The sequence below is a fragment of the Pezoporus flaviventris genome, unplaced genomic scaffold (assembly GCF_033815535.1).
Source record: "Pezoporus flaviventris isolate CSIRO_AGI_PZ_B2104156 unplaced genomic scaffold, CSIRO_AGI_Pfla_v1 ptg000100l, whole genome shotgun sequence".
NCBI classification, from domain to species: domain Eukaryota; kingdom Metazoa; phylum Chordata; class Aves; order Psittaciformes; family Psittacidae; genus Pezoporus; species Pezoporus flaviventris.
The window spans coordinates 1662476-1683470 of NW_026892648.1; the positions used below are offsets into that span (position 1 = coordinate 1662476).

The following is a 20995-nucleotide window of genomic DNA, read 5'->3' on the forward strand; positions in this document are numbered from 1 at the left end:
TCCTTTGCTTGTATTAGAATATGAAGAAGGGAAAAGGGGAGAGAAAGACAGATTTAATTCCACACAAACTTATGAAGACCCAAGGAAAAACACTTGACTCAAAAATCTCATGCCACACGTTTCAAAATATATGTTTACACAACGATAAATGTATAAACAAGAAGTCGATGGAGCTACTGCAAATCCAAATAGAAAAGTGGCTTAATTATATGTGCACCCTTTAAACCCGCTGCCTGAAAGATTATCATATTTGCATTAGCTAGATTTGTTTTGTGTTGGTGGGAGCAGAGAGAACGTCAAACAAAGACTGCCTGGAATTCAAATGTTCTCAGGGCCTGGAGAACTGAATCCAGTCAATGGTTAATGATATCCTCACCACAAAAGAGCACAAACTCTTGTGCATATAAATGTCTTGAGGATTAGCAAATTCTATGAAATAGGTGTGGAAATACCAGCACAACAGCCAAATCCTGTGCCTACCATGATACCCAGGACATGAAATATATCCCAGCCCTTTTTTGGTTTAAACCCTTTCTCCCCTTCTGGTGTGCCTTGTGCTTTTTGGGGACTGTTAAACTCTTATAATCAGAATACAGGAGAGGAAAGCTCATGGTTTCTACATGCTTTACAGAGCACCCATGACTGGTCATTACTGTAAATAAGATCCCTTGATCTTGTTCATGGTGGCAGATTTTGCAGCCTCCTCATGACACGATTTGAATCATGGAGTCTATGCACTTTGGCGTTATTGCAGATTTATGTTGAATGGGTACCTTCTTTCATTAAAAACCTTTGTAACAGGTTGTGGAAATGTCCACTGACAATTATTCCTTGGGTGAAATGTTTATACTTTGAAATGACTCCTTGTATTAGTACAACACTCACAAAGCTTGTGATAAGATGCGTAGAAAATGTTTCACATAACGTCTGAGCAAGCAAGCCTACAACACTAGCAGCGATTTCTGAGTAGCCAGGAGATATCTGAAGCCTAACATGAATTCTCCTGCTGGCTTTTGTTAGCATTCAGAAAGCCAAATGGAAAATGATCATTCTGCTTCATAGCAGGATTTCCAGTCATTGAAGTATATCTTTGTTCTGACTTGGAATGAAAATGAAACATTTCAAAGTTCTCTGAAAAACAGACATTAGAAAAAGCGTTTGGAACATTGAAAAAAAATTGAAGTGTTTTGATCTTTCCTAAGCAAAAGAAAAATTGTGCTAGAAAAAGGACACTGGTAACCCAGAAGTCCTAGAAGCTTTGGAGCTGAGCACAGTGCCTCTGTGCTTCTATCTTCAGGCCTCCTAATCCAGCTGTTTTTCTGTGTGTCCTGCCTCTAGGAGAGTGGGTTCCTTGGGACATGGCCATGAGTTCATTCAGGCTCACGAGTTCCCATGGTACGTAAGAAAGAGTTTTGGTTCCAGGCAAACCTAACAGACTAGAGACAGGATCCATCTCACCCTGTTTAACCACACAAAAGTTAGACATTTAGTTTAAACTAGTCACTGGGTTTGCTTGCAGTCAGTGGAGTGAAGTAGGCAGTCCCAGTGGGTAATTCAGACCATAAAGATTGTATGCCGTTTGCTGGCATCTAGACAGCAAGAGTCAGGTTTCCCATCAAGAGTCAGGTTTATCTCATCCAACAGCCCGTGATTGCGAGGCAATTAAATTGATGTCTCTGAAAGTTTCATTGAAGTTTTGCATTTCTCCCATCATTGGTGTAATCTGGGTGAAAAGTGGGGCTGCTACTCCGTTAACTGCACAGAGATACTAGAAATGGTATTTCATTTAAGCATCTCTCCATCCTTATCTTCTCTCTCCTTCCATATTGTAAATCTGCATCTGGTGTAGCTGCAGCAAAAGACCTCAAACCAGGGGTGAAATCCACAACTGGCATGCACCACCACCATTTGTTCTCTGTGGTGGCATTATGCCAGTTTTAACTCCTGCTACAGATCTGACCTCTCCAGGGGGGATCTTTCTTTATAAGAAGAAAATTAAAAAATTCCAATGAATATGCCTAAACTTCCTTAGACATGCAGAAAATAGTAAGCACAAATCCCTTGCTGTAATTTTAGAAAAAATACTTACATTGTCTATGCAAATAGAGATCTAGAAAAGCAACTGAAATTTAAACTAGCCTTTGTGATTTGCAAGCTGATGGCATATGCTAAGAGCATTGCCTTTGGACTCCAGTTGCCACTGCTAGCTCCCTGTACCTCCACAGAGGACATTTTTAAAGGCCAACACCATTTAAATAAGCAAAGTTGAAGCAGCAGCTTGTCTGCTCAGGGTATAGGAAAAGAGCTGAAATATTGCCTTCTTTTGGGGCTACTCAAATCAGAACATATTAAAGCATCCCTTGCTTCTGTATTGGCTTTCTTAAAGCAGCAACAGAGATTTAGGTAGTCATTAAAGTGTGTTATTGGACTAACCTATCATGGAACGCTGCTATGTGGAAGAAAATCTCTGCAATTGGTTTAAAAAAGGGGTTACTGCAAAAACGGTGCTTTCAATCGGTAGTATACCCTGACACAGAAAGACGTTGGTGGAGATAAGATAGTTTAACTTCCCACTCACAGCTAGCAAGAGAAAAACAATTTCTCACCCATTGAAAACTCATTTTAGGTCCCTAAAAACGTCCTGAATACATTGCAAGAAGCACAGACTGTCCAGTCATTTTAAACATACATAGGAGCAGGCAGTGAGGTAGCAGAGGGATTTAATTCTCCCCTCAGAAATTCAAAAATTCTCTACCAGTGGGTGACAGGATCTTGCCCAAAACACAAAGACTACATTTTTCTTCTGAATAGCAGCATCGCAGTCCCCCACAGGATGTGCCTGGGAAGAGGGAGAGGAGTATTATTCCGTGAAAGAAAGAAATCTAGCCCAAATTTTGCCCCTGTTGAGTGGGAGATCTCTGCAAAACTCTACAAAAGTCGAGTTATGGCCAAACATTGACAAAAAAGAAGAAGTATCACTGGCTGCCTCTAGGCTACAAGTCAACTTGCCAAACCTTTTAAATCCCTGGTGCTGAGAAAGTTCAGAATGAGTTTGTGCATAAAATGCACATTCATGAGGGAATGCAGACAGAGTAGTCCTGGAAATCAGTACACCCGCAAAGCTGACATCTCCAAAGAGAAACTGAGAGGGATTGCTGTAGAAAGGTGGGACTGAGAATTTGCTTCTGGTGTTAAATGATATCTAGGAAAGAAACATCTGCTTATTTAGCAATTTAAACAGGTAATACTCTAGGGAGAAAGTTGAGGAGGAAGGGTCATATTTCTATACTTTTTATTGCTTGATGTTAGCTGTGGATCTAGCCTAGAGAGACTGATCACCAAGCAAAACCTTCATTCTGTTGAAGAAAGTTTTGCAAGCCTTTCTTAAGTGCTTTCCAAACAGAGAAACAATTGGCAAGAAGTCCCTTTCTTTGCACAACAGCTTGGGAGATCTTTCATTTATTATCAGAAGATTTCTGTGTATTTTTACTATGCAGTTCTTGCTTCCAGTACTCACAAGCTCTGGTTTTGTGTCCTCCCCGCTTGCAGGTGGAAGCACGCCTCCTGGCATAACTGCACCAGCTGTGCCTAGCATCCCATCTCCAATTGGGGTGAATGGTTTCACTGGCCTCCCGCCGCAGGCTAATGGGCAGCCCGCCGCCGAAGCCGTGTTTGCTAATGGCATTCACCCTTACCCAGGTAAGTCAGACCAGTGTTGTGCCCACAGCCTTCTCTGTCAGTCTTAGGGAGATTGTCCACATCCACAGACTTCATCTGGCATGATCCACCTGAGAAGGATTACACCGCACACCACTGCGGCTTACTTTACTATTGGTGTAGCTAGATCTTACCGAGCTGCAGTTGTTATACACTTAAATCTGGATGAGAAGCATCAACAGCATGTTGTAGGTGGAAAATTTTTATGCTAAAGAATTGAGTACTCATCTGTTGGGTGACTTGCCTGAATACAATCAGGACACCCAGCATGTTTTGCTTTAGCTAAAATTCAGTCCGAGCCTGATCAGTTCATACTGACAGATCTCCCAGCAGCACTTCCAAAGGTCTTGTTCCTGGCTCACCTTGAAAGAGCTGTGCTAAGCCTGTTTGCATCTCCTAGCACCCACCATCAGTATCTCTTACTGGGATTCCCTTGCATTGGATGGCTCTGAGAGGTTGACTCCAGGGAGTCCACATGACTGCTGACCAAAACTGCTCCATGCCCCAGACTATGTGTGCAAGTAGCACGTGTTGGTCTCCAAAATGCTCACTGCATCCAAACCCTATTGCCTTACCTGGCCTGGAGACTGAAGCACCTTTAATACACCCACAGAATGGGCTCAGTTTCACCTCTTTGTGACACACCATCAGAGAACTGCTGCTGGGATACAGACTGCGACTAGCTCAAAAGATGGCAGCGCTGAAGGAGTGATTTTGCAAGCCCTGGCAGTCAGAAATGAATGAGGGACATTAAAGAATACATACCTGCCTCTATACCCATACTTATATATATGGACACGCTGATGCTGTAATAACGAAGAATTCAGTAGTCTACAAGACCTTAACAAACGCCTACAAACAAACACATTTTTTCAGCATCCTCAGTATTTGAGGTAGCCATCTACTCCAAGCCATACTTCTTCTAAGAAGACATTCCTCACTATCACTGTACCCATAATAATGATAACAATTATAACAGTAAAAATTTAAGTAAATGTAACTAATTTATCCTAGCCACCAGCTGGCAAAAGAGTGCTTTATTCTGGGGCACACGTCGATCGATCTAATTTATTAGGAAATCAAATACTGACTTAGATGCTCCAGCCAAAAAGGCCACAAAACCCCTAAAAAAAAGAACTCTTTCAATCTCACCGGTCCTGAAAACTCAGAAGATTCGATATCACAGGGGACTTTGTAAGATGCAAGGAAAAATACCACATAACATAGAAATACAAAAGTTACAGTCTAGTTACAGTCCAGTGTTACTGATAAAAAGCCACCTTGTGAATGCAACAAAGCCCAGATATACCAAGAATACTGTAAAATAATTATCATCCTCCCCACATACACTTTGTAGACATTCAGCCATGAGCTCAGCTTTAAGCAGAATTGAAATCAAGTGCCTTACTGTGCTGAAAGTTAGGCATGTATATACATGTTTGTGGTAGCTTAGAGGGATGGGGAGCTCTTGGAGACTTACGGAGGCATTAGAACACATTAGAGCCCTTATGCTCTCTGAGCTCAACCATGGTACCCTGTCTCTAAGGTTCTACAAATACAACAATCTGTTCAACTGTTCATCTGTCTGTTTGCCAGTCTATCATCTCTCTGTTTATTCATCCATTCCTATCTTTTTCCTGGTTTATCTAGCTCTTTTTAGGTAAACTTGCATGATCCATTACTGAAGGTATCAGAGAAAAGATGGTCATTCTAGATGAATCTTAACAACTTGAGCTTTTGCTATTATCTCAAACTACCCCCCATAATTAAAGCAAGCTTTCATTTAGGTATTTCATCCATGACTATATAAAAGTCAATGGCCTTAGTCTGATTCCCTCTGAGCTGTGGAGAGACTGCTCAGCCAGCAATTCACAGTACATCCCTGCACAAATACCAGCAGCTCAGCACACTGAAAGGTGACAATCAGTCTTGCTCCACTTTGCTGCATGCAGAGAGGCCCCTTTCTACCAGTGAAGCTGACATCCAAATAGTCTGCTTTGTGTAAAGTTTCAATTTATGTCAGTGTGTCTTCAGCAATATATTGGTCTTTCTCGGTGCTCAGCTTCCCTATAAGTTAATGACATCTGAAGTTATAGCAGAGGTGTAAAGGGAACAGTGGTAAGCTCTCTCCCTCACCTCTCAGTTTACTTCTGCCAGTCCACACCAGCAATGAAACCCTGAAAGCAAGCTCCTTTGTAGCAGTCTGGATGTAGCTCATGAGCATCATGTGTTTGCTCCATCTTACTTTCTCCCTTCTCATGAGCATTTATGCACTCTCCCAAACATTACTCCTTCCTACAAGCTTTATTGAGGCCTAAAGCTTGGCAGCATTTTAAAAAATGAATTAGACATTTATATGGGTAATGAGAACATCCACAGCCATATTAGACTGGACAGAAATGTAGGAAGTACACAAACCTTTATGCTTTATGATATAAGACAGCCACTAATTGCTTGGGGTTAGAAAGAAATTTTCATCACTGGGCAACTTATTCCATCATTGTTCGTTATGGGATTTTTTCACACTTTCCGCTGTAGCTTTTGTTACTGGCACTGCCCTGTGATTCTGCATGTTGGTGCTTCCAAATGCAAGGGTAGAAATAAAATATTAAAGCTCAGCATGTAATTGCACTAACATTATAGAGAAGAAAAGACCGTGCCAGTCCCCATCCAAAGTCAGCATCTTCCAAACAACTTTATTTTATGGTATATTTCTCATTTTGGAAGTGGCTAAGAGTGTTGCAGTATTATGTACATAACCATAGTCTTGCTATGATTGTGGCTTGCCATATATTGTTTAAAGCCTGAATTTTGCTCTCAGATACTCTTTCATACTCCACAAAAATCTCAAATGTGGGCTCACACCATTCTATTCTGTAACAGAATGTTCTTTGCTGCCTGAAAATAGCAAAAACAGAACTATCAAAATCTGTAGAGGCATGACATACACATAATTCAGACCCAAATAAATCCCATTAATTGTGCAGTTTGTCTACACATCCACCTTTGTGTCTAGCTATAATATTTTTGGTGCTGCACCTAAAGGACTCCAGAACTGCACAGTCTTTGCACTATAAAAACAGGTCCATATCATGTAATTGTATTTACTCTGTAGTTTCATTCCTTTTTTTTTTTTTTTCCCATCTTCCCCTGAGCTCTTTTTTTTAAGGTTCCCTTTGTCTGGAGCAGGGACAAACATGGTAGCATGTGATTGCTGAACCATCCATGGCTTTGAGGCAAAGACAAGGGTAGGCTGAAAGTCCCCACTCACCAAGTCTCTGATCACAGCCCCAGGCCATACAGGAATCAGGTTTTTCTATGGCTCTGGTGAGGTTATGGGTCCGTGCAGTAGCAGTAGAAAACCATTCCTGTAGGCATACTCTTAGCAAGCCATGCTCTCACCTTCTCCAAGCTCTGCCAGTATATAATGCCTCACAGTGCACCTTTTGGCGTGAACAGAAGGGAGTAGATATTTCCCCTTCGACTAGTCTAAGCCCCTTTGGAGAGCTGACCTTTTTGTGTATTAATGCCAACCCTTTAGTCTTTCAGCTTGCAGAGCTATTGAACATGGCAATGTGTCACAACATATAGTTGGGACAAAAAAGCATAATCTGTTGTGCCATGATCTTGTGAGTCACTTTCAGCAGCGCAAGAGCGCTTGCCGTTTCCACATTAACCATAGTAACAGGGATTGTGGTTTTCTGCCAAAGATTCTTACCCACCCATTGCCCAGTGCCTCTCTTGTAACAGTGTGTGATGTACAATAACAGTGGAGACCATCTGCACTGGTTTGTACTGTGTCTCACACCATCAGCACTCTGCTCTCCAGTAACAGGTTCTGCCCTACTGGATTGCATTGTGAGAGACTGGATGAAATGCTCTTTGCAAAAATAAAGCTTCCTTTGAAAGGGAAGGGGAGGGAGAGATGAAAAAAATGAAGAGACCAAGGGGCAGTAAGCAAAATAGAGGAGGGATTGGCTGTCAAAGGAGCAGTGAAATGGGGGGAACTGGAAGGAGGTACAAAGCAGGACCCTCAGAAAAGAGTGAGCACTGCTTTACGGTCTTCTTCCCATTGATGTGCCCATAGCATCCAACAGCTCCCAGACAAAATTATTCCTCCTGAGCCAAGGGATGTCCAGATTGACCCAAGCCAGGGATGGACCAGTGGTATGGCAGCTTTGTGGAGGCTCAGACAGGGAATGCTTTCCAGGATGCTGAGTGCTTCAGTGCATTTGCTGAGGAAAACAAAAGCAGTTCCCTCAGTTGCTCATAATACATTAAAACGTGTCATCTCTTTTACTGTTCACAGGCACACAGTGGTTGCCCACCACTGCCAGGACTAGCTCTGTCTGTCCTCTCTACAGAGACAGCAGAGGTTCCCCCACTCCTCTTTGGTTACACTGTGGGTACATCTGGGCTAGCAAGACAGCCAACTCCACTCCATGCCCTACTTGGGGTTCAGCCCTCTCAGGTGAGGACTAGCTGACAGTACGAATGGGCAGCCAAGCTTTTATGCCCACATATTTACAGGCCACTGCTGAGATTGGCAGTGAAGGTGTCTCCCACGGGGGAGTTCCTGTGCTGTAGAAACTCGTGTCTTAGGAACTGAACCGAGACCATCAATTCATTTTCCTTGGCTCAACAAATTGCTATCAGGCAGCAACCAACTTCACCCATTGCCAGCAGAGACAGGATTCAAAATCCATCTGTAATTATTATCATTACACAAGCTAATTTTGTAGGAGAGGAGCTGCTGGTAGGCTAATATGACAGGCTTACCTATTAGCTTTTCAACTGGCTAGCAGTGTTGCTGATGGGCAGGGTGGCTGCTCTGGACCAGTCCTGATCATGACAGACACCATCCAGGGGCATCGGGCAAGATCAGAGCTTCACTTGTGCAGGAAGAGAAGGGGACATGTAGCAACAGGACAAGGAGGAATGGCTTTAAACTCACAGAGAGGGATTTAGATTAAACATTAGGCAGAAGTTCTTTCTTGTGAGGGTGGTGAAGCCCTGGCACAGGGTGCCCAGAGAAGCTGTGGCTGCCCCATTCCTGGAAGTGTTCAAGGCCAGGCTGGACAAAGCCTTGGGCAGCATGGTCTAGTGCAAGGTGTCCCTGCCAATGCAGGGGGTTGGAACTGGATGATCTTAAGGTCCTTTCCAACCCAAACCATTCTATGATTGACTTGCCTGCTCCTGGAGAAGACCTTACAGTGGTCCAGAGGCTAAGTTACTACTGGAAATCTTTGGCTATGTTGTGTTTGTCCACCCTAAATCTCTGTGTGGGAGCTTTCCAATTCATATTTTGTATAAGCAGTTCCAGAACTGCAACAGTGAGCACCTGAAACATCATTATGACCAGGAAGCATTTATTTGACCTATTTGTAACAATCTGCCACATGCCATAAACCACAATGTACTGGTAAAATAAATAAGTGAAGGAATGCACTCATTAAAAATATAATAGCAAGTTGCCATCTTCAATTGTAGTCTAAGCTACTTTAATGATGCCATGTACTTCCAACAATCATGCTGCAGCCATAATGAATGGGGTTGTTTAAGGCAGTTGTGTGAGCCTTTCCAGAGCCAAAGTGTTTTCCCCTCTGATCTGGAAGAAGGTGTATATACAAATCAGACTCTGTGCTGATGTTTTCAGAAGCATCTAAGTGAGTTAAGACCTTCAGCTTTATTTTTAAAAGTGACTTAAACTGAGCTCCCCAACAATATGGTGTTAGAGTGCCTTAATAGCTTTTAAAACCTGACCCTGACTTTTGTCTTTATGATCGTGGTCCCGGCTCTGCTGCTGAATTAGTTTGTCACCTTGGCCAGCCACCTCCACCAGTCTGCATGTCTAAGTATTCTGTGTCTTTCTTTGCCCACTGGAATCCCTTCACTGAAAGACACAACTCCTGCCATGTTTTTTTCAAAACATCCATCTCAGCAGGGGCTTTATTAACAATGGGGCTTGGGGGTGGGACTATTAAGAAAATAATAAACATAATCCTGATTTCCAGGAATGAATTGTATGAATTTTATAGTAGGCCCATATGTTGTCCCAAACAAGCAACTACAATACCTTGGATGCTACTAAAAGGGTTTTTCCAACTAACAGGATGGAGTAGAATGCCCTGGATTTCTTGTTCCTTTGAGGTAAGGGAAAAGAAAGTATGGGACAACATGTCTTTGACTGAGTGGTGTCCAGCCTCTAAATGGTGAAACAAGACTATAAAACACAGGATCAGTTTCTGTTTTCTGCCGGATCAGCACATTCTTTCTGTTATTGCAGTTATTGTTGTGTCTGAATACCTAATTAATTACAACAGTAAACGCTGGCTTCTTTAATCACAGCATCAGCTGTCCTAATCAATCTTAATAATATGGAGTCTGTACTATGGCACCCATGAATTTTAATCTACATAAATTTCTTAAGACCTCTCTCAAGCTTGTTGTACGAAATGATGTAATTATGGATATAGATTAGAGCTGTAGAAAGTGATTTAAATTGGATTTAAGGAGAAGGTGAATAGACCCCTCCCATTCAGTTAGTTATTTATTTATTTTAACCCTGGCCTTCGCATAGATTTTCTTTCCTATCATTTTTTTATTCTCCTCACCACTGACTGAACAGCACAGCCTCTGACCATCCTCCACCTCATCCACCCTCCCAGAGGTGACAGTGGCCAAGCTGCAACTCCTGAGAGAGGTGTAAAATACCTCCAGGGCAGTGAGAGAAAAGAATAAATGGGTCAGAGAACAAAGCTGTGGATCTGGGTGTTAACATGTGTTTGTAGACCACTGCAGGGAGCAACGCTACAAAATAGAATGATATAGATGGAATAAAACATGTCTGTTGGGAAACACATAGGCAATCAGAAGCAAGGACCGAAGAGGATGTCATGTAGGTGTAAGGTTTGCTGCTTCCTTCCACCAAAGTGAAGGAAAACCCAGGGATCTTAGGGGCTGAAAATGTGCCAGCCTCTGCTTTTGTCTCTCAGAAGCACTGGGCCTCTCCAATTGTTTGGCTTTCTCATATCCTGACACTATCCCATACCCCACTGAGGGGGATGCAAGGCCCCTTTTTGATGGCTTGGACAGTAATCATCATCCTTTTACCCCACCTCTACCACTGGCCTCAGTGCAGCTCCTCCTGATTTACACCCCTGCCCATAACAGCCCTCTGTCCCCTACTGCCATTATGACCTGAGCACCCATATAACAGCTCTTCCTAGCCAGACACTGTACCTGGGTTACAGGCATCTCAGGAGGGATTCTTTATAGAACATCACTTAAACTGGTTTTATTTATTTTTAACAACGTGCTTCATTCTGCTACCTCCATCCTTTCGTTCTCTGACAAAAGTTAAATGTCAGGTCTAACACTAGCTGAATGCCCCTTTAAAAAGTTTGATTTCAATCTCGAGATATATCAGTAGTAAGAAAGCTTCCTGGTGTTAATTTTAAAGCACTGGTATTTCATGCTGACTTGGGAAATCATCCTTGGGTTTTGGCATCGGGCAGAGGATTTGGAAAGTGACATTAAAGGATCTACTTTCTTTGAAGGACTAGGGAGTCATTTCTTGACTTCTGCCTAATGAATAAGTGCTGCCTTCGTTAAATTTATATTTATGGCCATATAGTAGGTCATTGGCTTGTTTTATGTCTCCAGGTTTATGGAAGGTTATCTTGCCATGGTCACCTTGTGGCATCTTGGCCAGAATCGTCTTGCAAAGAGACAATTGTGTCTGAGCAGGATTTTTCCCATGGAGATATGGAAATGATCAAATTAATATAAAGATGATGTCCAGGGATAAAGCTCTTGCCCTGAGCTGCCAAATGAAGTTACTATTAGCATCTGTTTTCACAGTACACCTTTAGTTTGCCCTGGCAAGACCAGATCCTTAGCTTCTGCAAAGCAGCAAGGCTACATTAACTTCGGCAGGGCTGATGTGATTGACAGCTGTCCTTTGGCCTCTCAGCAGCCTTTCTCCTTCTTTCACTTCACCAGCTGATCCTCAGTGCACATTTTACATCATGTTTAATCTCTTAAATGTCTGTATGTTGGACATAAGATCTCCATGAGTCTGACCACAAGGAAAGCTATTTCAAATGTCAACCTATAGGCATATTTGCACAGATTGCCACCAGCATATCCATGGTCTTTTGATGATGGTAAAACTAGATACATGTTAGTTCTGGTCCAAAAACCCATTTAATGTGCTTTACGATATCCATGTCCCTCATCTGGTGTCTTCTGTATCCCTATAGATGGTACAAGCCCGTACTCAGCTATTTACATCTGGGTCACAGTGGGCTTACACCCTGGCACAGACAGCATGCAGAGGAGCTGGGGTCTGTTCCCAGCCCCACATGCCCGTGTTCAACTAATACTTGCAATACAGAGAAGACTGGCCAGCTGGATGGGGAGGAAGGGTAGCTGACGAAGGGTAACTCCTACCTTATCAAAGCATGAGCTGTGTGAAGGCCACAGGGGTGCAAACCCTATTAGGTTATACATATCATATGGAGGAATAAAGCCACCTTCCCTCATCATGTCCTTGTGTGGAAACACAGAAATGATTCATGTCTCCCCATCACTTTGAATTTTAGCACATGGTCTGCTCCATCCTGCATAATCCCTGGGGCAGTTTGGCTCTGGATCATGAGTCCCTCATACATCTTGTCCCTTGCTGAACTTCTTATGGGTCATTAGTATGTAGGAGGACTGTCACTTTGCTGAACACAGCATGGCCACGACTTCCTCAAACCTTTAATCTGTGTCTTGAGATTTCTGGATCAATACCAGCCGTTGGCTTCATCCACACTACAGCTGGGAGTGCAGGCAGTTATGCCCTTCGCTAGGTTTAATTCATCTGGCAGAGTGAGCAGCAACATGAAGATATGCTCATGGCTGCCCAAGCTACCTTGGCTTCGTGCCGGGGTACCCAGCTGGCCCTGAAGTCTGTGTCCCTGCACCTTCACAGGCCGTGTTGGTCAGCATGGGCACATCTACTGTACTGAAACCACATCTTCACTGGCTGAGTAAATGCACTCCTCAAGCTAAGGAAGGCAAGTTCTTCAGGGAGAAAAGGTCATCACTTCTGTTTTTAAGAGCTGCCAAGTTAAATTCCTGCAGGTGGTGACTCACCACAACTGCTGTTCCCAAACAGCCAAGGTAGGGTATGAGACTACAAGTAAAACACAGAGGATTGCTGCTCCCTGTGCTGTCTTTTCCTACAGCTCTGGAATGCTTTCTATTTGCTCCTTTTCAAAAGCACCCAGGAATGATTGTGTCAGTGCTAGGGTCTTGTGCTTTAGATCAGTCACCTTGACGTTCTTCACCTACGACTAAGTGATTCCCAGCTTGGAACAAAGCTGGTTAAAGCCAGGGAAAAGTCTTCCTGCTATCATGCATGTACTGTGAGCTGGAAGAAATTTCCTGTGTTATCTAGGATACAAGGCAGCTTCCTGAGAAAGAAACATCCAGTTAGATACTACCCTTGCTGACAAGTTCCTAAGACGCAGGAAAATAATGAAATCTAAAAGCTTAGTGTGGGAGAGGAAGAAGGCTGCATTTAAAGGCTTGCTGTCCCAAACCCTTTAAATAAAGCATTTGTCCAGTTTTAATATTTAATTTTAAAGGTGATTTTGAGTGTATATTTCCTAGCCAGAACGGCTTAGTTATGATGGGCAGAGTATAGCTCCAAAGGCAGGTGAGATACATAGATGGGGTAAGGCAAGGAGCTAGGTCATGAGCCCAGCAGCCCTATTAAGGACGTACACTCAGCTATGGCTGAGAGAGTGAACAGTTCCCACATGTTCCCCGCTAAGGCAGGGAACAAGGGAAAGGACCACAGTCTGACAGGTACTGCTCAGTGACTATCCATATCAACAGAGCCAATCTTCGTTAATCATCAGCATAGCAGGCAGAGAATGAGCATGCTTGATCCAGCCGCAGCTGGAGAGGAAAGAAATGCTGTGAGTGTATCTCCCAAGCAGCAGAGACAGCTTCTTCTCCTAGCTCTATACATTACTGAGTGCAACCAAGGAAAGGCAGTTGCTTTCAGGGCAGATACAGCAGATCATCTCCTTTACTGCATTCTGAAATACATAGTCTTGAAAAGACTTGTCCCTTTACCTCATATCCTCACCTTCCTCAGGAGATATCTTCTACCTGACAGGACTTGGTCACGTTGGGGTTTCAAGATATTACAATCCATTCTCCCAAAAGGGTGCAAGAACTGGTGCATCACTTAACCTTTCATAGCCATTCAGTTTTCTTCTGGAGCAATATGCTTTGTTTTAGAGGAAAACAATTTTGAGAAGAGATTTAAAAGAACAGGATTTAGTTGTTTCAAGATTACAGGAATAAGTGGAAATGGTTTTTACATTTTCTAAGCATTTCCTCCAGTTTCATGGAATATCTACTCTTTAAAGGTATAGCTTTGCATTTCTACTATGCCTTCCACTGATGTCCTACAGGCTCCCCAATATTGCAGTCCCACCTATTTCTTCCTGTGACTTCCCCATCCTCAAAGACCTTATGATTCAGTTATGCCCTAACGAGCAGGAGCCTCTGAGCCTTAGCCAGCAATTAGGTTTTCCCCCTCAAAGTTTGGTCTTCCCAAGATTCCTCATATTTCAGAAGAAAAGTGCAGGATCTTACAAGCTTCCATCATGATTGATGGGGGTCTTTGAAAATGAGCTTTGCACTGGCATTTACATCTGTAAGAAAGAACTTTATCCATGTTCCCTCTGTCCTGTAATATTCATGGGCCAACCTCCCCACATTTCTGCATACAGCCAGTGTCTCTCCTTGGATAGATAAATGCACCAGATTCCCTTCCAAGATTCCCACACCTTTGCACCTTCCAAGCCCTTCCCTCCAGCCACATCTCTGTGCCAGTAGGAAGGAAAAAAGTGGGGTGAAGGATGGAAAATAGCAACTCCCTAAGGGATTATCCTCCAAGTAAGAAGCTGGAGGGAACACATAAATGTAGAACTGTGCAGCACCAATAAATACAAATTAAACTCATAACAAGAAGTGAAATATTAGGGCCAAGGTGACATTTGGACTGGAGGTTCAGCCAAGCTTTGCTTTAAATTTTTTATTGCTGTAGATAAAGAAAGAGCTCATACAACACCTTTCTCTCTTTCTTTCCCTATCAACCAAAGGGGAAAAGGAAAACAAAAATCTTAACTAGCTTTGGTTGTATTTGAGGTAGACTTCAAAGTTTCTCAAAAATAAACAGTTTTTAAGGGGAAGGAATGCACACTTGTAAAGAGAGAAAATGCACTTTGAAGCCAGCAAGGGACTGCATGCCTTATGCAGCGATGCACAGCATCCTCCCTGGAGCAGACAAGTGGCATCCTCCTCCCCTCCAAGCAGCATTTCCTTTGTCATGGGGGGCTGCCTGGCAGTAACACAATCCTTCGAAGGGATGTTAGGATGGCAGGAGCCACTGCTTTGTTCTCTTCTCTCTCCTCCTGCTATGCCCCTCTTGTTTTGTGCTCTGACTGAAAGTTCCATGTGACTGTAGCTGTCACTGAGATCTGAGTTTGCACAGCACCTAGCGCAGCGTCAGTCCTGGCTTAAGATGAGGGCTCTTTGGGGTTCATTACTGCCATGCCAAAAATGCACATGATCAGAGGTGGGCTCCATAATTTAAGCTTGGGAAAGGAGGGAGAGGTTTGTGTGTCTGTGTCCTCTGCTCCAAATGTCACAGGGTGGTTGGTGGCTGGGTGACAGAGCCCTGCTGGATATGATGGGGAGGCTCTGTGTTGTCCTGTCCTTCGAGTGTGTGAGCTGCTCCCATTCTGGGACCTTCAGCCCCCTGTCTGTCTGTCTCACATCACATACTGATAGGGAGGGGAAAAGGAGAGTGCCTGTCATGTTTTAACCCCTTGATTCCTTCTCTTTCTTGTGTCTCCACAGCACAAAGCCCCACTGCAGCAGACCCCTTGCAGCAAGCCTACGCTGGAGTGCAGCAGTACGCAGGTCGTTAGTATTAACACTTTCTCTCAATAAACTTTTCTCTTTTGTAAAGCCTTTAATCTCTGAACACACCCGAGGAGCCTGGGGAAAGGGAGGTGTTTGGTGATAGGGGCAAGCTGGGGGCCACAGTCTGTCAGGTTAAATTTGCACTTCTTGTGAAAATATATAGCCCCTTGCCTTCTCTCCCAGTGGGGTCAACCTCCTCCTTTCCCTCAGGGAATGTTTTCCATTGACCTGTATCTTGGTGCAGCTTCATTGGCAGGACCAGGTCCGGTCTGCTTAGAGCAGTGCTCAAGTGCCAAGTCAGCCCACTGGTCTGGAGGCCACTTTCTGTAACAGGTCTCCTTGGTACTGAAGTGAGGAGGTGAGATGGGCAGCCGGACCCTGCAAACCCACTGCTGCTGTGCCTGGCAGGGTATGGTATCTCCACATACAACCATGTTTCAGGGTGCGTCTACATTAGTCATACCCCAGCTATGTAGTTTGAGGCTTACTTAAGAGCTATGCAGACATATGTCTGGCTTCTCAGCAGCTTTCTCAACAGCTCACAGTAAGTCAGCCTCCACTCGCATCGCCCTGTCTGCTGAGCAGCTCCTTTGCAGTTGATGGACTGACACCAGCCAAAGTGACCTGGTGCAGACCATGACCCCACTGTGTTCAGCCTTCCCTCACGAGGTGTCCATGGCCAGCGTTGCAAGGAAGCTGCCACCCCAAAGTCATTATTTCCTGTGGTAACTGGAGCAATTGTGGTCTCCCACTGAGGAATGGCTATTATCTCATGTCAGCACTGTATCTGGAAACTTAATTTAATTCTTCATGTAGGGCTTCATTTGCCAGTGTTTTAGTTATTGTCATTTATTGCTTGTGAGGTTTGATAGATGGGAAGCAGCTCAACCCTTTGAGCTGTTAATTAACCCCTCTGCACACACATGGCCCCTATCCCCCTCTCTCTGGGCTCACAGGTGACCTGTACTTTGTATTTTTAGCAGCAAGGCACATCATCTACCATCTGTGGTAGTGAATGGCTCCCCTTGTCTTCTTGGTGGGGGAGCTGAGATGGGGAAAACTGTTTAATTGCTGCACACTGTTTCCACTGTGTTTGTGTTGGAGAGAGGAAGTCTGTATGGACGTGAAAGAAAATGTACGTCTGAGAGCATATGTGCAACTGTGCTTATACGGTGTGGGTATATGGAGGTTCGAGTAAAGGAGGAAACACACGTGTGAACTCTTTTTATAAGCATATGAACTAACCAGGGTGCGAGAGAGATTAGACAGAGAAAAGTGTGCATGCACTCTGCGTGGCTGTCAGCATGGGCATCTACACACTGAGCTCATGAATGAATGTGTTTGTGGTACCATCTGGGATGCTTACACATCTCTGCTGGGAAAGAACTCAGCAGAGACCCCCATTTACATGGTATGATTGTCCCCAGTGTTATTGCTGATGAAACTGAAGGGAGGGTGGGTGCTCAGGGCCATGTGGCACCTCCTGGAGCACAGCCATAGTTCTTCTGCCATATCTCAGGCTGCCCTCCATAGAGAAAAAATGCAGGGGAAAGCCCACTTCTAGCTCGGTATGTTGGTTTCAAAGCCATCATACACTCCTCGAAATGAAAAATGAAACCTCCTTGCTTCCCAGCACTGAAATCTGTTCCTCTTTCTTCTCTCCCTTTCTCTCCCCTGTAGCTGCTTATCCTGCTGCTTATGGCCAGATTAGCCAAGCCTTCCCACAGCCACCTCCCATGATCCCACAGCAACAGAGAGAAGGTGAGTAAACAGGCTGTCCTCCTTTCTGTCCCCAACACACCATCCTCACCACATTGTTTCTGCTCCTCATACACCTAGAGAAGTATCCATTAAACACCCAATTTCTTTGAATCCTTGGCCCACTGACTCCTTTCCCTGTTTCCATATATGACACAGCACCATTGTCACTAACAGTAGTATGCAGGAACATCCTCATGGGCAATTGTGGCTGAGATGTCCTCAGTCCTCCAGAAGGGGAGCATGCTGATGTGCATGGGCCGTGGAAAGACCTGCTAGCAGCATAGGCAGTAATGTCCAGTGGTGGTCTGTGTTCAAGAGAAGTGACAAGAATGTGGATAAAAAAAGCAATTTTGTTGGAATAAAGAATTTAATAAGGAACAGAGCACTGGTGGCCTTTTATTGGAAGCCAGTAACGTGATTTCAGACACCTGCTGTTTAGAGAACAAGGGTCTGCTATTTAGAGGAGCTGATGTGGTCCTTTCAGCACCCTTTGATAATCTGGAAACACCAATCAGCCCTTTTAGAGCAAAATCTCTACATCAGGAGGAAATGAATCATGTAGTGAAAGTACCTATTTCTTTACATTGACTATAAAAAGATCTGGGTTATCTAGGCCGCAGGACTGGATGGCTTCACTGGAGACATGAATTGTAAGGAGACGTGAATCTCCCACTACTGCATATAAATACTTTTGGGGGCAACCATGACATGTGATGTTCCCTTTACAGGCAGTGGGGAGCAGTGGGATCCTCAGAGGCAACCCGCTCAGGTGGTCCCAGTCATCCTCCAGAGAATCACTGCTCCCTTTGGACAAGAGGACCCTGCTTGCCTAAGTGAGGCATTTAAGTCAGGTGCTTCAGTTTAGAGACCCTCATTTTAAATAATTACATTTTAACTTTTACCCCCTAGTAGATCTCTAATTCGGATATACTCTATGATACATGTGTTATTACATATATATAATGACATCTAATATTTTAATGTAGTGTAACAGTAAGAATGAAATGAATCAGGATTACACCATCAAACTAAAATATTCTGGTGGACTAGAACTACTTTGGGGGAAAAAATCTCATTTTGTGAGAAAATTAGAAATGTCAGCATTTCGATCTAATTTGGAATTAATTTCTTTTCGATGTCAGAATTTCCTGGGGAACACAACTTCCAGCTCCTGATTAGCTCTAGTACATGTCCCTGCTGTGAGAACAGATGCACAGACCTAACGTATCATTACAGAGATGTTTCCCCCATGCTGAAGGACTTTGCTTTTTATTACTTACTGGGGTTAGATTAAGCACAGGACAAAATGGTGAGCAGATCATTGCTCAGCACAGCATTGCACCAGGAACCGTCAGAAGCAAAGGAGTGCTGTGAACACTTTGAAGACCCACTTCCCAAAGCCCCCTGTGTTCCAATGCATGGTGTGCTGCTGTGGGTTGACGGTGAGTGTCACCCAGTGGACAAGATGTCTCATAACTCCTCACTTCTTCCTGTAAGCAGCTGATACCGAGGATGGTTGGGGACCAGACATAGGAGATGAACCACCAGTCCGATACGGGTCACAATTCCCAGTGTTCTCCATTTTCCTGCAGTGTTCTCCATTTTCCTGGTTGTTCAAGGGAGAATCTCTAAGGCACGACACTCCTTTTTAGCAGAGATTTTTAAGCATCTCTAACCCTTAACAGGAAAACACAGCAAGAGGGAACTCTAATAATAATAATGCTCAGTGCTGAGAAGAGTACTTTATGTTTGCAAGGATGTGCACAAACATTGATTCGTTAATGAACCAGCCCTACCACAACAATAACATCGATGATCACATTGTTAATAACAATGCTAATTCTCCGCTCCCAGATCCCTGTTGGATAACAAGCCCGGAGCCACTTGGCTGCTGCAACATTCCTATAGAGACTCGTCATTACTTCCATAGAAGCACTGAGGCTGCCAGCAGCTGACGGGGCACATAGGGTGGAACAGATTCAGAATGATCAAAGCCATAGAGATGAAGTCTTGATTCAGGCCACATCAACCAGGCAAAACTTGGGACTAATTTTAAATTTGAATGGTATTATTCATCTTGACATAGCTTCTAAAACTATAAGTACACTTAGATACTAAAATAAAGTGTTGCAGGCTTGTGACTCCCGTATGCTCTGTGCTCAAACATGCTGGGACTGAACAGCAAGCAGATGCAGAACAGGCAATGAAATTCCAGCGTCTGAGTATTTGTTGTAGAGGTGAGGTGTGCAGCTGACCAAAGGACTACAGACTGACTTCATGCAACCTTATGGGACAACCCATTTTTTATTACTGTTGGGAGACTAGTCATAATCTTTCCTTGGTCTTGAGGATGCAGTAATAGATAGCTGATGTTAGCACAGGTATGCGTATGAAGTTTACTCATGTCGACAGTGGACATGCAGGGATAGGTTGGATTTGTGGCTGTCCACCATATACCCCCCACAAACTAACAATGAGCATGAAGAACATGGCCAGTATGGTCTGCCTGTAATTTACAGACTATACATAAACTGTGTATTCCTTAAACCTTTTCTTTCATTTTTGTCTGAATCAGGTCTACCTGTGCTTCTTGTGTATTAATGAACAGAAATATCTATAAGTTACAGCCATAAAAATAAGAGCTGTTGCAGGTGTCAGAGTAGAAATGGACCTTGATACTCTTCTCATGATGTGTCATGAGGGTTAGATTTAGAGCTGACTTACATCCCTTCTGAAAACCAAAGTACATGTAAATAATTTTAGTACTGTATTCAGCACTGAATTGCCAAGTATTCCAATCTCTGATAAGTACAGAAGCATTATAGAATGGTTTGGGTTGGAAGGGACCTCAAGGATCATCTGCTTCCAACCCACATGCCATGAACAGAGACACCTTTCACTAGACGAGGCTGCTCAAAGCCCCATCCAACCTGGCCTTGAACTCAGCATACCTTTCTCTCCATCAAGATAGTTGGACTCTGTCACTGAGGTTTTGCCACACCAGCTGTGATCTTCCTCTTGCCTCAGTGACCCTAACAGAGTCCTTTAAAGCTCATTGCATATATATGCTGAGAGCTAAGTTAGGTCTTCATAGCATTCTGAAATGAACAACTCATGCCTTTAAATTCTTAAAAATATATATGAAGAGTTTGTCATACATATAAGCATATAGTCTTCCACAGAGTGCCCAGGTTAACTTGACTTAGTAAAAAAAAAACAAAACACAAGGTAGAAGAGCTGAGGCAGACAGATCTTGTTCTGTGCATTCTTTATCAAAGAGTCTAACTGTGATAGGTAAGTTATGGATGAATAGATTTAACGAGAAATTGCCTGTTAAATTCTAATGGCAGAATTTTCATATGTGAGGACGGTAAAACAAACCAAAGTACCCCATATTGTTTCTTAGTAGCAGATGGAGTCTTCAGCATTGGAAATCACTGAAAACCCTCTGTAGCTGGGAACAGAGCAAGTCTGGCCTTGAATGTCTGAGTTGATATGGGAAGCAGCAGTATGGCTTTCC

General features: G+C 43.6%; 1 protein-coding gene across 22 annotated transcripts in view; it reads left to right on the plus strand.

Moving 5' to 3' along the window:
* Positions 1-20995, plus strand: part of CELF4 (CUGBP Elav-like family member 4) — a 747879-nt gene that overhangs the window by 634777 nt on the left and 92107 nt on the right. For 7 of the 22 annotated variants that reach the window (XR_009747539.1, XM_061477215.1, XM_061477223.1 and 4 more), the window contains exons 8-12: positions 1339-1395; positions 3550-3699; positions 15649-15714; positions 17395-17475; positions 18204-18326. Coding sequence is in view for 21 of the 22 variants with exons in the window: in XM_061477215.1 (XP_061333199.1) it covers positions 1339-1395; positions 3550-3699; positions 15649-15714; positions 17395-17475; positions 18204-18326 (477 nt within the window). In the remaining variant the exon portion in view is untranslated. The remainder of the gene's footprint in view (positions 1-1338; positions 1396-3549; positions 3700-15648; positions 15715-17394; positions 17476-18203; positions 18327-20995) is intronic. The other 15 variants (XM_061477231.1, XM_061477232.1, XM_061477227.1 and 12 more) reach the window with 7 other exon arrangements.